The 14,595-nt window shown below is 39.0% G+C and overlaps 1 protein-coding gene across 2 annotated transcripts; it reads left to right on the top strand.

Moving 5' to 3' along the window:
* The first annotated feature begins 1,281 nt into the window (after positions 1 to 1,281).
* Positions 1,282 to 14,595, top strand: LOC121929639 (holocytochrome c-type synthase). Of its 2 annotated transcripts, none has more exons than XM_042465401.1 (7): positions 1,282 to 1,430; positions 3,853 to 4,004; positions 5,650 to 5,786; positions 8,220 to 8,368; positions 10,646 to 10,765; positions 12,877 to 12,963; positions 13,547 to 14,595. In XM_042465401.1, exons 2-7 carry the CDS (start codon positions 3,899 to 3,901, stop codon positions 13,743 to 13,745), a joined length of 798 nt encoding a protein of 265 aa, XP_042321335.1. In that variant the 5' UTR covers positions 1,282 to 1,430; positions 3,853 to 3,898; the 3' UTR covers positions 13,746 to 14,595. The 2 variants fall into 2 exon arrangements, with proteins under 2 accessions (XP_042321335.1, XP_042321334.1); XM_042465400.1 differs by having other exon boundaries at positions 10,646 to 10,774.

Below are 14,595 nucleotides of genomic sequence, written 5' to 3'. Positions count from 1 at the left end.
CATGGAATTTGGGGAAGCTTCTTATGTTGGGTGTGTGTGAGAGAGAGAGATAGGGCAAGGGCCTATATATTTGTATATAAATAACTCTTCTAAGAACATGGCCACATAGCCTGAAAAACCCACAAAAAACTATGGATGCCGGCCATGAAAGCCTTCGACTTCACATTATTAATATTAATTGTTAATATTGTCCACATGGCAGAAATATTCCAGGTTGGCACCTCTCCAAGGTGACCCTGGGCAAACACTATATATACTATATATATAGTATATGTGTGTGTGCATATATATATATATATATATAGAGAGAGAGAGAGAGAGAGAGAATGTATAGATAGTATTTACATTGTATGTATAGTATATACATACAATACATATAAACTATAATTAGAATATATAGTATTTACACTGTGTGTATCTACATTATACACACACACGCAGTGTAAATATATACTCTCTCTCTCTCTGTCTATATATATATATATATACACACACACACACACACATATATATTCTAATTCTAGTTTTTATAGTATATACACACACAATTTAAATGCTATATATTCTAATTATACTTTATATTGATATTTATAGTGTTATGCCTCAGCGCATGCCGGTATTTTATTGCATGTCTTGATGTGAGGCCCTTTGATGAAAAAAAGGCAACAACAACCATTATTATTGTTCTTTATTAAAGCCACAAGAGAGAGGGCGTTCCCTGCAGAAATATAATCCATGATGGCACCGTTATAACAGTCAGGGTTCCATGTGGGATTTGTAGGCCGCTGTGTCCCCACAACCCTTTGACAGAGAAGGCCAAAAGGCTCACAAAACTACAAATCCCAGAATTCCCTAGCACTGAGACGTGGTAGTTAAAGGGGTATGTCTGTCAAACTGGGTTATTTCTGTAGTGCGGACTCAGCCCTTGGGTCCAAAATACACTGAGGAAATATTCCAGTTTGAGAGTGACTGAGTGTTAGGGAATCATGGGAATCGTAGTTTATTGTGGCATTAAAGCTCTTTCTCTCGCTGACAGAGATGGCTAAATGTCTCACAAAACTACACTTCCCAGGGTTCCCTAGCACTGAGCCAGTGGTCTCAAACTACATTGTTTCTGCAGCGTGTTTTGGACCGTAGTCTCTCAGACGGTCGTGATAGAAGAAAGCTGGCCTCAGTGGTTACCATGGTAACAAAGGGGAAGAGAAAAACCGCCGTTCTCCTCCCACAATAGTTATGCCCTCTTTTCATTGGCCGGTTCAATCTAGGTCCCGCCCCCAAAGTTCCGCCAATCATCTCTCTCCTCACCCCTGGCGGTCACACAGTCGCTTTTATGAGTTCATCCTGCAGTAGAGTCTTCTCGCGAGAATTGAGAGAGAGAGAGCGAGAGAGGGCGCGCGCCTCGCATGGCTCGCGGAGGTTGAAGCGGAGAGGTGAGTGGAGGGTCGTTAGTTGAGGGGAGCGCGAGGAGCCGTTTTGTGAGCTCTGCGGTCACTGTTTTGAACGGCGAGGGCCATTGGGAGACTTCAGTGTTTCTGGCTGGGAATGACTTCCCATGGTTTTAATAGGAATATTTGTTATTAATATTAATAAACATTAATTTTAATATAATAGTAATGATTTATTTAAAATCTACTACAAATAAAATAAATTTAAAATAAATTAAAATATTATTTAAAATAATAATTTTAATATAATAATAGTAATTTATTATTTAAAATAATTTAAAATTATTGTTATTATTATTTATTACTGTTGTTGTGTGCCTTCAAGTCATTTCCGGCTTATGGCGACCCTATCGTGGGGTTTCCTCTGAGGCTGAGAGAGTGTGACTTGCCCAAGGTCACCCCCAGTGGGTTGCCATGGCTGAGCTGGTATTCGAACCCTGGTCTCTAGAGTCGTAGTCCAGTACTCAAACTGCTACACCATGCCGGCCTTTTTCAAAGAGTATGGGATAACCTATTCAAATGTTATCAAACGGGATAACAGCTGACAGGGACTGCATCCGCCCTGCTGAAATAATCTAGTTTGACACCGTTTAACTGCCACAGCTGCGGAATTCTGGGGCTTGTAGTTTTGTGAGACGTGCTGCGTACATCTGAGGTTTAAAGGATGTGTCATTTAGCTTTGTTGCTGTGTACCCTCAAGTCATCCCCTCCTTGTGGCTCAGAGTGTGTGACTCGCCCAAGGTCACCCATTGGGTTGCCAGGGCTGAGCAGGGAGTCGAACCCAGGTCTCCGGGGCTGTAGTCCAACACTTGCATCGCTATATGCTTGCCCTCTTTATCTTGCTCCTTTTTTAACAGTACCAACTACTATTATGTTCACACCAGGGCAAATATAACAGCAACTGATACTATTATTGCACAGTAATAGGAACTCATGTAGTGTCTGCCCAGGGTCACCTTGGAGAGCACCCCAGTTTAACAAAAGCATGACACTCACCAGTTCAAAAGGTGAAGTCCCCCCAGCACACAATTTTGATTCCCCTGAACATATTTTTATCCCAGCCTGTAGAAGTTACCGTCTGGACTACAACTCCCAGAATTCCCCAACCAACACAACCACTTGGAAAGGGAGTCCAAGAGTCTTAGTCTGATTTTAATTCCACCCCGTAGTGCATCAATAATGTAGCTTGACGCCACTTTCACAGCCTAGGCTCCATCCTACAGAAGCCTGGATTTTCTAGTTTGGTGAGGGAGGCACCAGCACTCTTTGGCAGAGATGACTTGCTTCTTCATATGTTGCAAAGTTGCTTCTTAAAAGCATAAGGTCAGTGTGTCCCATAATCACATTCAGAATGCTGTGTTTGGCTTGTAATTAATTCCTGTATTGATGGCCATTGCATCTTTAAGGTCTGAAAAAGCCCCTAACCATTTTTTTCTGAAATGTAAGGAAGTAGCTGAAAATGCCAAATCCTCCTGAGAAGATTACTCCGTACTCCTGAGAAGATTAAACCCATTGAATCAGTGGGGATTACCTAGTGCTGATTCACTGTTCAACAGTTGATTCAGTGGGTCTACTTTATTTGGGACTAATTCAGGCCAATATGTCTGCGTCCTGTTTTTAATTACAGTCGCCCCACCATTTTTGCAGAGGATCCATTCTGGACCCTGCCACAAAAATGGAGATTCGCCTGTATTCAAGGCCCATTGGCCTGAATGGTGGCATGTGCCCATGGGTGTGGGCCCATTTTATGCCCCCGTGTGAGTGCTCTCCAGGGGATTGTCTGGCCATGGTTTTGGCTACTGGACCAAAACATGGTACAAAGAGGCACCCAAAGAGGTAAACAATTAAAAAATACATCCAGTGGTTGGGATATATAAGGGTTTGAGTATATGTGCAGCCCTCCAGAGTTCAGTAAGTGACTTGTGGGGCTCCCAGAATTCATATAGCTGTCCACCCAGCTACAGTTTATATTAACTAAAGTTATATCTTGTGCCAGTACTGTATCAGACTATAGCTGCTTACTTTAAAGTTCTGTAGTGCTGATGCTGTGGTTGTGTTTCAGTTAATATTTGATACTTGTTATAAAAAGGTAGTTCTTTTTTCCCCCCTTTTTGAGCACAAACAAAATAGTTACTTGCAGGCCTGTGGCATTATAAGGTACAGTTAACATTTATGAGTTGCAGTTACACAAATAAATGGCAGTGGGTTATATCACCACAATCTGAAAGCAGCCAGCTTGCCATATTCTGCCGGTAATTATGCAACTTGTTTCTGTTTCATAATTTTTCTTTTATTATTTATGAAATTAGAAACTAATAAATATCTACTTATTTTTCTTTGCAGTTGTCTCTCTGATTTTTGTACTTTCTCCCCCTAAGAAACCAAAATTTTATTCTTTCAATTTCAGATGCCCTGCCCAGAAATCTAATTTTAAGCAAGAAGTAGAGATTGACATGGGTTTGTCTGCATCCAATCCATCTATTGCACTCCAGGCAAATACATCAGAACAGCCTAATACTACAACTTCACAATGTCCAATGCACCAAAAGAAAATGGAAGGTAATTGCTCATTCAGTTAAACAACTGAGCATTTGAGAAGTACCAGTAGTTTTATTTAATCTTTCACAAATAATGAAGTTCCTTTTAAAAATATTATTTTAAACAATATTATTAACCTATTCTACATACTTTGTTCCTCTTGTGTTGGTTTTATTCCCATACATATACCATAGGAACTGGGCTACTGAGTTCTGTCTGTTGCAGAGGATTTATTTTGGTATTACTCTTGCAAGTTTTATAACTGAGGCAGCATTTCTTAACTATGAGAGGTACCATAGATAGACTTGTAGAAACTAAATCCCATTAGAGTTTGAGTTGCAGGAGGAATGTTAGCTCACAAAAGTGCTGAGAATCCGAAATGCAGTGAGAAGGCTGCTTCTAGATTATTTTCAGTTTGTCAGTGGTGCTTGGTCTAGATGAGGGGGAGGCAGCTTCTGGGGGCTTCGTGTCTTGCCACATGCACCCTATTACATTGGTAAGGAGGAAGCATAGTTCATTCCCATCTTACTGATATTGAATAAAATAACTGGGATGTGGTTGAGGTTAAAAGTTTTCCTCACCTCACGGAAGTTCCTCTGAACTGCTGAGAAGAGGGAGAGACTTTAACCTGGCTCTCTTCTCAGTGTTTCTGCTGGACATAAAGGTCTACAGGGAAAACTCCTTGCATGCCCTCTTTCTACTACTTCAGATGCTTTTGTGAAACAGGGCACATTAGGGGAGTTATATTCCTAAACACTTATTTTCCAATCTGAACTTCCTTTCACCAACCTGCCAGACATTTGTTTAGTGTGCTTTGAAGCATCATGTGCAGCAGAGTAATTTGGTGGCACAGTAGGGAAGGTCTTAAGTGTTGCCTACCTCTGATCTAGATACTGTAAGCCACTGTGATATACTCCACACCACAATCTACTCCTATTCCGGTCTTTAACATACAGTAGCATGTGTTTGTGTTTTGAACACTCAGGCCAAGCTGTTATTTCAAACAATAGTAAATGTTTATTTGAATAACAGAAGTATATTAAGTATTTTTGAAGTACAGTTGTTATTGTATCTGTACTTGGCAAATTAGTTACAGATATCTCACTACTTTCTCTCTCAGTAGTAAACCAAAGTCAGCCACTCAGGCTCTGATATCCCTCAGGATATTAATCAACCGAGACCCCTCTTCCAGAGTCTGGCTAACCCTGAGTCTCTCAGGACAAGACTCTCACTTGGACTACTGTCTCTTCTTGAGACCACTAGACCTTCTCTTGGTCTGTAATCAAACCCCACTCTACCAAATTATTGTTCCCTCAGGAACTCTGGGACACAGTCCTCTCTTGGACTCTATTGTTCCCCAACTGCCAAGCAGAATCTTCAAACTCCTCAGCCAGCACCTGATTGGCTTAGGGTCTCTGGCTTCTGATTGGCTGGTTTGTGAGTCAGTTCATCACAGCCACCTCAAGAAGTGTCAACATATCTATGCTCCGCTCTCCATGAAGGTTGTCTTGCAAACCATTTCTAGTCCCACACCTTTCAGATTTTTAAATAACAGCTGCAGGAAAGTTTGAAGTAAGGGCTTATGTGGGAGGGGGGAGAATTGATTTAGTTGCCTTTAAATTTCATTTCTACTGCATGAATGATCCTTTCCTTTTCTTTGTTTTAGGCTGTCCAATGCACATGAAACCTGGTATTGATGAGAATCAGAATGCATCTGTTCCCCCACATCAGGAAAGAGCATATGAATATGTGGATTGTCCTATTAATTCTCAAACACAGGAGAAAATTGATCCTAGAAATATGGTACGTTCAAGATTTTTTAAGTGTGGCACTATCAAATACAGTGATATTTTAAACCTTACAAGACTGAAGGCTATTTTTATGTATTTCTGTTGCTGCTGTTAAAATAATTTAATAAAAGTTTAATATTGTTTCAGTTATGGGTGAACTAAGAACACTCTGAGCTTCTTTGCCTGCAGTGCAGACAAGTGCTGAGTCTTCAATTGAAAAGACAGCCTTTCTCATGTTGCTGTTGAAAATTTCATTGTTGTACTTGGCTGGTCTCAGAAGTAGACAGCCCTTTCAAATGTTACTATACTTACATCCGCTATTTATGAAACCACCAGTCCCATCATTTTAAAGGGGTACTGTTCTTCAGTTATGTATAATTCTTGCATATAGAATCTTCATTAGAGGCATAGTCATTCCTATATCATAATTTTGATGCCATTTTCATGGCATTAAGTAATAAGATTAATGACCCCTGTACAAGATGGCAACTCCAGTTTTCATACTGCATCTTCTTTTCTTCTTCTGCCAGAATATACATTGAAATAAGGGACTCTTTTATTATGACTCCCTTGATTTTCATACCTTTCCTACCAGGTTACTTGTGTCCTTATATTTAACACAAACAAGTGCTTAAATGTTTCTCATTATGTCAGCCTGCTGAGCTTTTGATTCTGCCTGATTTCAAAGGACATCTTTGCTTGAAAATTGGAGGGTATTTTGTGACACAATTGTGAGATCCTTAGTTTGGGATGATTAACATTTCTACTTTTAAAAGAATAGGATATAAGCAGATCCTTAAAAGCATGCATGGTTCTGTTAGTCCTTGTATTCAGTACATTGGTGAGAGATCCAGCCTTATGGCTGGGCTCTGGAAACTCCAGGAAAACATGTACTTCTTTAGCTAGAGGAAGAAATATTGCTACTCATAGTGAGAGAACTGAACATTCTAGTAGGCTAGAATCTCACTCTACAGTACTCTTTGCAAATAAATAGAAAAGTCAAAGTGATTCTAGACTGCATCAATAGGAGTAACGTGTCTAGATCAAGGAAAGTAATGGTGCCACTTCATTCTACTTTGGTCAGAACTCATCTGGAATATTGTGTTCTGTTCTGAGGAATATTGACAAGCTGAGGCATGTCCAGAGTAGGGCAACAACAATGATGAAAGGTCTGGAAATCATGCTTTGTAAATAGTGGCTTAGGCAGCTGGGTATGTTTAATCTGGAGAAAAAAGTTAAGAGGTAACATGATAACTATGTTTAAATTTTATCTGAAGAGATGTCATATTGAGGATGGAGCAAGCTTGTTTTCTGCCGCTCCAGAGATTAGGGCATTGATTAATAGATTCAAACTCCAGGAAAAAAGATTCCACCTCAACATTAGGAAGAACATCCTGACATTAAGAGCTGTTAGACAGTGGAATATGCTGCCTTGGAGATTGGTGGAGTTTCCTTCTTCGGAAGTTTTTAAACAGAGGCTGCATGGTGATCTGTCAAGGGTGCTTTGATTGTGTATTCCTGTGCAGCAGGGGGTTGGACTAGATTGCCTTTGTGGTCTCTTTCATTTCTGTGATTCTGTGAAATAGCTGATACCTGTGAAAAGGTCCTAGAAGGAAGATGTCCTGAAAAAGCCAGTCAGGAAAGGATAACTCAAGTGTATCTATAACAAATAACTTATGCTCCATAAAAAGATTAAAACGTTAAAAGGTCTGTTTGTAAATTCTAATTAACAATCAGGATGAGATGTTTATATCTGTAACACAATGTTCAGATAGTAGAAAATAACTATGCATACCTTTGTAGAGATTATTGTTTTGGTCTGACATACTTGGGTCTGGCCCTGTTAAGATTAGAAACTGAACCTTTATAACCCATTTCCATCTCGTTCTCTTGTTATATGAATGATCTAAATTGAGTCACCATATTTTTATTCCCTCCTCTTTCCTACCTGTCTGTAACCCCAAATTACAGTAATCTTATTTGTTTATTAACTTGTTTTGTTTGTGCATCCTACCTCCCTTTGCTCACATTTTTTGTAGAATCTTTATAACTATTCCTGATAGAATTCAGAGAAATAGAATAGTTTGGAAAACCACTTCACTTAAAAGAGAAAGGTAGAGTAGAACTAGTATGGCTGCCTCATCTTTGATTGTCCAAGACCATTATCTATGAGGGAATAAAGGAAATAGTTCTATGGTAGTAGCAACTTACATTAGGCACCATCAAGTACAAACTGGTTTGACCTTATCTGAGTTGAATAGTAAGTGACAAATACACTGAGATATTGGAGCACTCTAGACAAAACATATTTAAAACTTTGGATTTAAACCTTTTAAATGATGTATTGAATACACTGTATATGGAGTGTACCTGGATAAATAGATAAATTGGTTTTCCCAGCAGATTATCCACTGCCTTAATTTCTAATTCTTCTTATTTTGCTTAGATGCCACCTCCTAATCAGCTTCCATCCCCTGATCAACCATTTCCGTTGTCTACAGTGAGAGAAGAGTCTTCTATTCCTAGAGCTTTTTCTGAACAAAAATGGGTTTATCCTTCAGAACAGATGTTTTGGAATGCAATGCTTAGAAAAGGGTATGTGACTTGCAAGTGACACTTTATATCAGTTTACAGGGCAGTTAGTGATGCTGGTAGAAGTGAAGAAGGTACTAAAGCATGAAAAGAGTGTTTCCTTGTCATCTTTTAACTAGCTCATCTGGAATTAGGGACTCATTCACAAAAACCTAAGTACATGCAATTCATGTTCATCATTTGTTATTCTTGTCTCTTGCAGTATTCTTCTCTGTACTATTACTCTAGCCTCTTTTCTTCACTTGCCAACTCCCAGTCAAAATCTAGATTATCAGTTTATTAAGAGAAAGCATATATTAGGTGATAGGAAAACTGTGGGCCGAAACATACCAGTAGGTTCAGCTGAGTTCAAGTCAGTTTGGAGGGGTGGTGTTTACAAGATGGGCAGCATCCAAGTGACTTGGGGGCATGAGCTGGCTCCAGAGGCAAATGAACAATATCTTCACTTGACATTATCAAATGATAGATGTACACATAGAGTGGTAGAGGTGGAAGAGACCACAAGGGCCATCCACTCCAACCCCCTGCCATGCAGGAAATCTCAATCAAAGCATACCCCACAGATGGCCATCTGTGCATTAATTAAGCACACGGAACATAGTGATACTTAAATCTTAGAAAAATTTGCACAGAATTCTGCTGTAAATCATATACATGCTGTGTCCTAATAGGATTAAGCTTGCAAACATTTATTTTTAAATAAAATTACTGGGTGTGGGCAGAACAATCTAGGCACGATTACAGTAAAGGTTTTCTAACCTACTAGTGATTGGTTGTGCAAAAGGAGTCTTCAAGTTTTGCTAAATAGTTGAATTATGTAGACTTTGCAGACTGCATCTTTTAAGAAAGTAAGGGACCATTGTCCTTTGAAAGTTGAGACTCCTTTACCCCTGCTGAGATTATGGAGATCTTATGTCATATTCTGCTGCTGTCAGAAGTTGTGATTAGTGGTGATACAGGACAAGATATCAAAATATCTGGATCATTGATATGGCCATCCAGATATTGCTGGACTAAAGCTCTCATCATCTGTCACCATTCTCTAGATTGGCTATAGCTGTGTTGGCTATAGTTGAGATCCCCTAGATCAGGGGTTCCCAACCCTTTTAACTTGCAGAGCCCTTTTTTAGAATCAATTTCTATGGTGGAGCTCCTAAGAGGCCTACCCTATGTCTTACAAGTTAATGGTGTTTAGGAGTAGTGTTATTTTTGTTTCTTATTCTTTAATTTCATTCAATTTTTATTTCTATCATTTTCCTGGAGTGGCTGCAGAGCACCTGTTAAGTGCATGTGGAGCCCTAAGGGCTCCTTGGAGCACAGGTTGGGAACATGTGCCCTAGATTGTGAAATTCTATCTCCCCAATGACTGCATGGCCCCATTCTATGGCTTTATTCTTACTCAAAATGATATTTTATAAATTGTTCCTTTGGTTTTGAATTGTTTTTGATTTATTGTTGTAATTTTGCTATAAATTTTCAGTTTTCTGGGATTCTGCAATAACTACATTTATAGTACATGGTTTCATAGTTTTAAAATGTTTTACTTTATTTGCCATATGGGAGCCATTTGGGGAAATAACTTTTAATATGTTAAAATAAAAATATAATACCTTTGATCTTCAAGAGTGAGAGATTAGTATGTAATTACTGTGTGCCTTTGAAAAAAGGACAACTGTTTTAACAATACAGAATGTTAAAATCAGATTTAGTCATGCTTAAACTATAACCACTAAATTTAGTGAGGCTTAAGTTAGTCATGACTAATGCATAATTGATTTAAGAAACAAAAGCTATACAATGGCTTGCCTGCTAGTTTTTTTGGTGATAAAGTAATAGATGCTTAGAACTGAATACTCTTCTTGTATTTGAATTTTGTACCTACTTGGTGAATATTGTTTTTACCTGTACAGTGGGCCTGCTGTATCAATGGGTTAGCCATTCGTGGACTCAAGCGTCTGTTGCTGTCACGCATTGCCTCCCATTGATTATAATGAGGCTGGGGCATGTATGGGTTTTTTCCCATATATGTGTGTGTGTGTGTGTGTGTGTGTGTGTGTGTGGTGGGGTTAGAACCTTCCCCTCCCTTCTCTTCCCTTCCTTGCAAATGGGAAGGGTGCACTGTAATTTCTTCATGCAATGAAAGGAGGATGGGGAGATGATAAATTTCATTTTATCCTATAAGATTCCGTTAGCATGCTTTTCTGATTAAAAAACAGAAACATGAAACTATAAAAAACAGTTTACCTCTGATACTAACATCTCCAATATTACTTTCTTTAGATGGAGGTGGAAAGATGATGACATAAAACCTGAAGATATGACAAATATAATAAAAATTCATAATAAGAATAATGAGCAGGCTTGGCAAGAAATTTTAAAATGGGAAGCACTTCATGCTCGGCAAGTATGGTATTAAAATGTTCCTCCACATTGTGGTATAAAATCTTGTCATAAACTAATTATGCACGTGAATTTGGATTTTGTTATAATAGTAATTTCTGATTTTTATATGTGTTCTGAAAGAAGAACAGGAATGAGGAACTGATGAGGGTTTTTCCTAGAGAATTTCACTAGCATTAGTTAGCCTTACCCTTGGAATTGTGTTGCTTGCCTGCTCTACAACTTTAGAATAGAGATGGACGACCGTTACGGATGCAAGGCACAATTTTTGCCTCATACAAGGGCACAAATTTCTGGTCACATAATTGACTTGGCTGCAAATTTTCAGTTAGATATCTTAGATTTGCCTGGCTTTTGGGGTCTGCACACAAATTGTGGGCCACACAATTCCCACAATTTGTCCTCTAATAGCTCTTGGAAGCTACTACAAGTGGTCCTCGGATTTTGGAAGTAGTTCCTTTAGCATCTAAAGACCAGCCCACACAAGATATTAATTCTGTGTGTGCAGGTAACTTACCCCATTTTTAAAAAAATGTAAATGGTCACAACATTTCTGGGGAGACAGTTTCTGCCAAGATTGTAGCAGCAACAGGAGTACATCTTAGTGAAAACTCCCTCTAGCCACCCATCTCTCAACAGTTTAATAGTTGCCTGGGCTTCTCTAAAGTGGCTAATTATAACAAAATATGAGCATGCTAAAATTATTCACAGAATGTAATGTCTTTGTTAGTTTGACCATAGAACTTACTCTTCTTGAGATGGTGAACTAATGGTAAATTTGAGGTAGTGAACCTGCCCTTTGTTAGGCAGAGAACATAGAAACTCTTGAGAGGTGCATCCATGCTTTTGCATTAGGACATTTTTAGATGCTGTTTTGGTAAAACATACCAAATGTTGTCTCACTTTAAAAAAGGTTTTACTTTTGTTGGAGGTAGAAACCTCAGATAGTAAAGCCACAATCCATTGGCTCTCTCTTTAGGATTGACCTGTAGCATCTAAAATGCAGTATCTTCACATCCAGGAAACATATTCAGGGCTAGCCGTGTTGGCCATATAGCAAAGTACAGTAACATACAAAATCCACAAAATAGGTTTATTTGGTCAACCAAAATGCACAAAATACATGATACAAGTCAGGCAAAAGTGTTAAAAATCATACACAAGAAAGATAAAATAAAAAATAATGTATTTTTGCATTTTGGTTGTTCTTATAAAGGTATTAACTGTTATGTGGATTTTGGATGTTATTGTACTTTGCTATATGTCCAACATGGTGGCCCCTGAATATGTTTGTTGGCTGCTTAGTGATGTAGGCACACATTCTGATTAAATGTGGGATGAAACAGATGGGCAAATAAAGCAATTTTCAATCACTTTCAAGGTGGGGTGTTTAAAACGGCACACATCTTGAAAGCAAAAACTGGACCGAAGTCACACTCTGGGTCTGGAACAAAGAGAAGCTGGGATATTCTGATTTAGCCCGGAAAATGTTAATCTTCACTGCTGCATGTAAATACCCTGATGTGAGTTTGGAGCTGCAGCAGTGACCATTCCAACAAATGTAATTTCATCATACACAAACAGGAGGCATGGGGTGAAGGGGGCATGTGTGTGTGTGTGGGGGGGGGCTCCATTATTGTGGTTTGCCAATGTATCACTCACACACTAATTCCTTGTATGGGCGAAGCATTGCAAGTGTGGCTATCACAGAGGCAGGAGTGCAATGGGATGGCATCTAGGCAAACACAGGAGGTTATTGAAGATAGTGTGCTTGTGCAACCATGTCCATGTATTGCAATAAAAAGGCAACAGCTTTTTTTTAACCAGGGGTAAAAATGCTGTGCCTTGTGATCAGCCAGTGTTTATTTGATTTGCCTTGGGAGTGGGCAATGGAGGTTTGACCCGCTTTTGGAAAAAGCAGGTACAGGCCACTTTTTCCTGCCCATCTGTTCCGGGTCTGTGTTAAGGGTGCAATCCAGTATATGCTTGAGTATGACTTTCTCCACTAAAATGGATCTTTTGAGTAGGCAGACACAGGATTCTACTTCATGTCCTTTTTAATACACTAGTTTTGCCTAGATTGCTGATTGTGTGTTTCTGAAACTTTTCAGGGAGTGCCCATGTGGGCCAACTCTTGTTCGGTTTGGAGGTAAATCTAAAGAGTACTCACCAAGAGCCAGAATGCGATCCTGGATGGGGTATGTTATGGAAAATAGATTTCTATCTGTTTTTAAACAGGTTTTAAGACTTAAAATCTTTGTATTCAGTGTACAATGACTAGAATGAAGTGAGACATATAACTTCACCTTAACTTTAATGTTTGATATCTTAGAACTTGAAAATGTTTTTGGACTACAGTGTGCGGAATTGCATAAAGAGTATACACTGCTCCCTCGGGTTACGAAATTAATTCGTTCCGCGGCCGCTTTAGTAACCCGAAAAGCCTTCGTAAGCCGAATTGCCATAGGCGCTAATGGGGAAAAGCCGCGTTTCGTGCGAAAAAGCGCCGAAAAGCACCAAAATTTTTTTTCGTAACCCGAAAAACATTCGTAACCCGGAACAATTATTTCCAATGGGATTTTTTCGTATCCCGGAAATTTCGTAACCTGGGTATTTCGTATCCCGAGGTACCACTGTACTTGATGGCTGTGCTGACTAAAGAGTAGAAGTTTTGATAGTCCCCAAAATACATTTCTAAGTTCTGGTTTTATAGTTATGATTCTATATATCTGGACTACTTACTTTAGTTTCAATCTCCTTACAATATGCACTTCTTTCCAGGTATGAACTGCCTTTTGATAGACATGATTGGATTGTTAACCGCTGTGGAACAGAAGTCCGATACGTCATTGATTATTATGATGGAGGAGAAGTAGATAAGAACTATCAGTTCACCATTTTGGATGTTCGCCCTGCTTTTGATTCCTTGACTGCTGTGTGGGACAGAATGAAGGTGGCTTGGTGGCGCTGGACTTCATAAATAATGTTGTCCATTATGAACAATACTTAGGATTGTTTTATTTTAAAGGTGGTGTTGCAAGGACCTTAGACTTTAGATTAAGGTGACAACACTTTTATTATTGTGCTTGCCGTTGTGGGGCAAACTGATTTCTTTAAACAGGTCTTCAAAGAAAAAGTAGTGCATTTGCGCTCCATTTTTGGTGACTATTTTGGTGATGTTCTACTAAAACTGGAAAATTTATTGAAACCATATAGTTCAATAAAGGATATACAGAAGGCATTCAAGCTAGTGACTTAAGCATCACTGCTAGAAAATGGAGATATTGGGAATGTGTTACTAAATAAGGGGTATCTTCCAAGAATTTATTTTTATTTTATTAAAAGCATGAAAATCATGCAGCCCCTCAACAGCACTACACTAAGGGGTGTGGATATTTACATTGTAAAAGTTGTACACCATGAACAGCCTTGTAATCCGAAAGTTCCTCCTGTAAACTGCTGGATATTGCTTCCCTCTTGTGGCAGAACTTTCACCTCTAGTGCTCTATCTGCATGTCAGATGTTGTGGTGTAAATGCTTGTTGAGGATGAAAACCAGCGTACCCAGCACGCTCACCTCCAGTGCTATATCTGTGTGTCAGCAGATGTTCTGGTGTGAATATTTCCTGATGATCGAAACCAGGGAAGCCGGCACACTCACCTCTTCTGGTGTGAAGAGTATCTTGCAAGAATTTATGCCTTTACTGTGAGAGGTTCTGTTCTGAATTGCAGTAATTATCTGAAAGGAGGCATGATTTTGGAAATAATACTTTATAGCAAAAACAGGATATAAAAGCAACAACTAAAGTGTAATTAAAATCTAGAAGGTTA

This window comes from Sceloporus undulatus, chromosome 4 (assembly GCF_019175285.1).
Source record: "Sceloporus undulatus isolate JIND9_A2432 ecotype Alabama chromosome 4, SceUnd_v1.1, whole genome shotgun sequence".
Lineage (NCBI taxonomy): Eukaryota > Metazoa > Chordata > Lepidosauria > Squamata > Phrynosomatidae > Sceloporus > Sceloporus undulatus.
The sequence above is the reverse complement of the archived record's forward strand: the minus strand, read 5'-3'. Positions and strand labels throughout refer to the sequence as shown.

Bases quoted from the DNA above. Each gene is read 5' to 3' on its own strand.
- LOC121929639 (XM_042465400.1), top strand. From the start codon at position 3,899: ATGGGTTTGTCTGCATCCAATCCATCTATTGCACTCCAGGCAAATACA. The intron at 5,787-8,219 runs GTACGTTCAAGA...TATTTTGCTTAG, and splicing joins AAATTGATCCTAGAAATATG to ATGCCACCTCCTAATCAGCT. The intron at 10,775-12,876 runs GTATTAAAATGT...GAAACTTTTCAG, and splicing joins CTTCATGCTCGGCAAGTATG to GGAGTGCCCATGTGGGCCAA.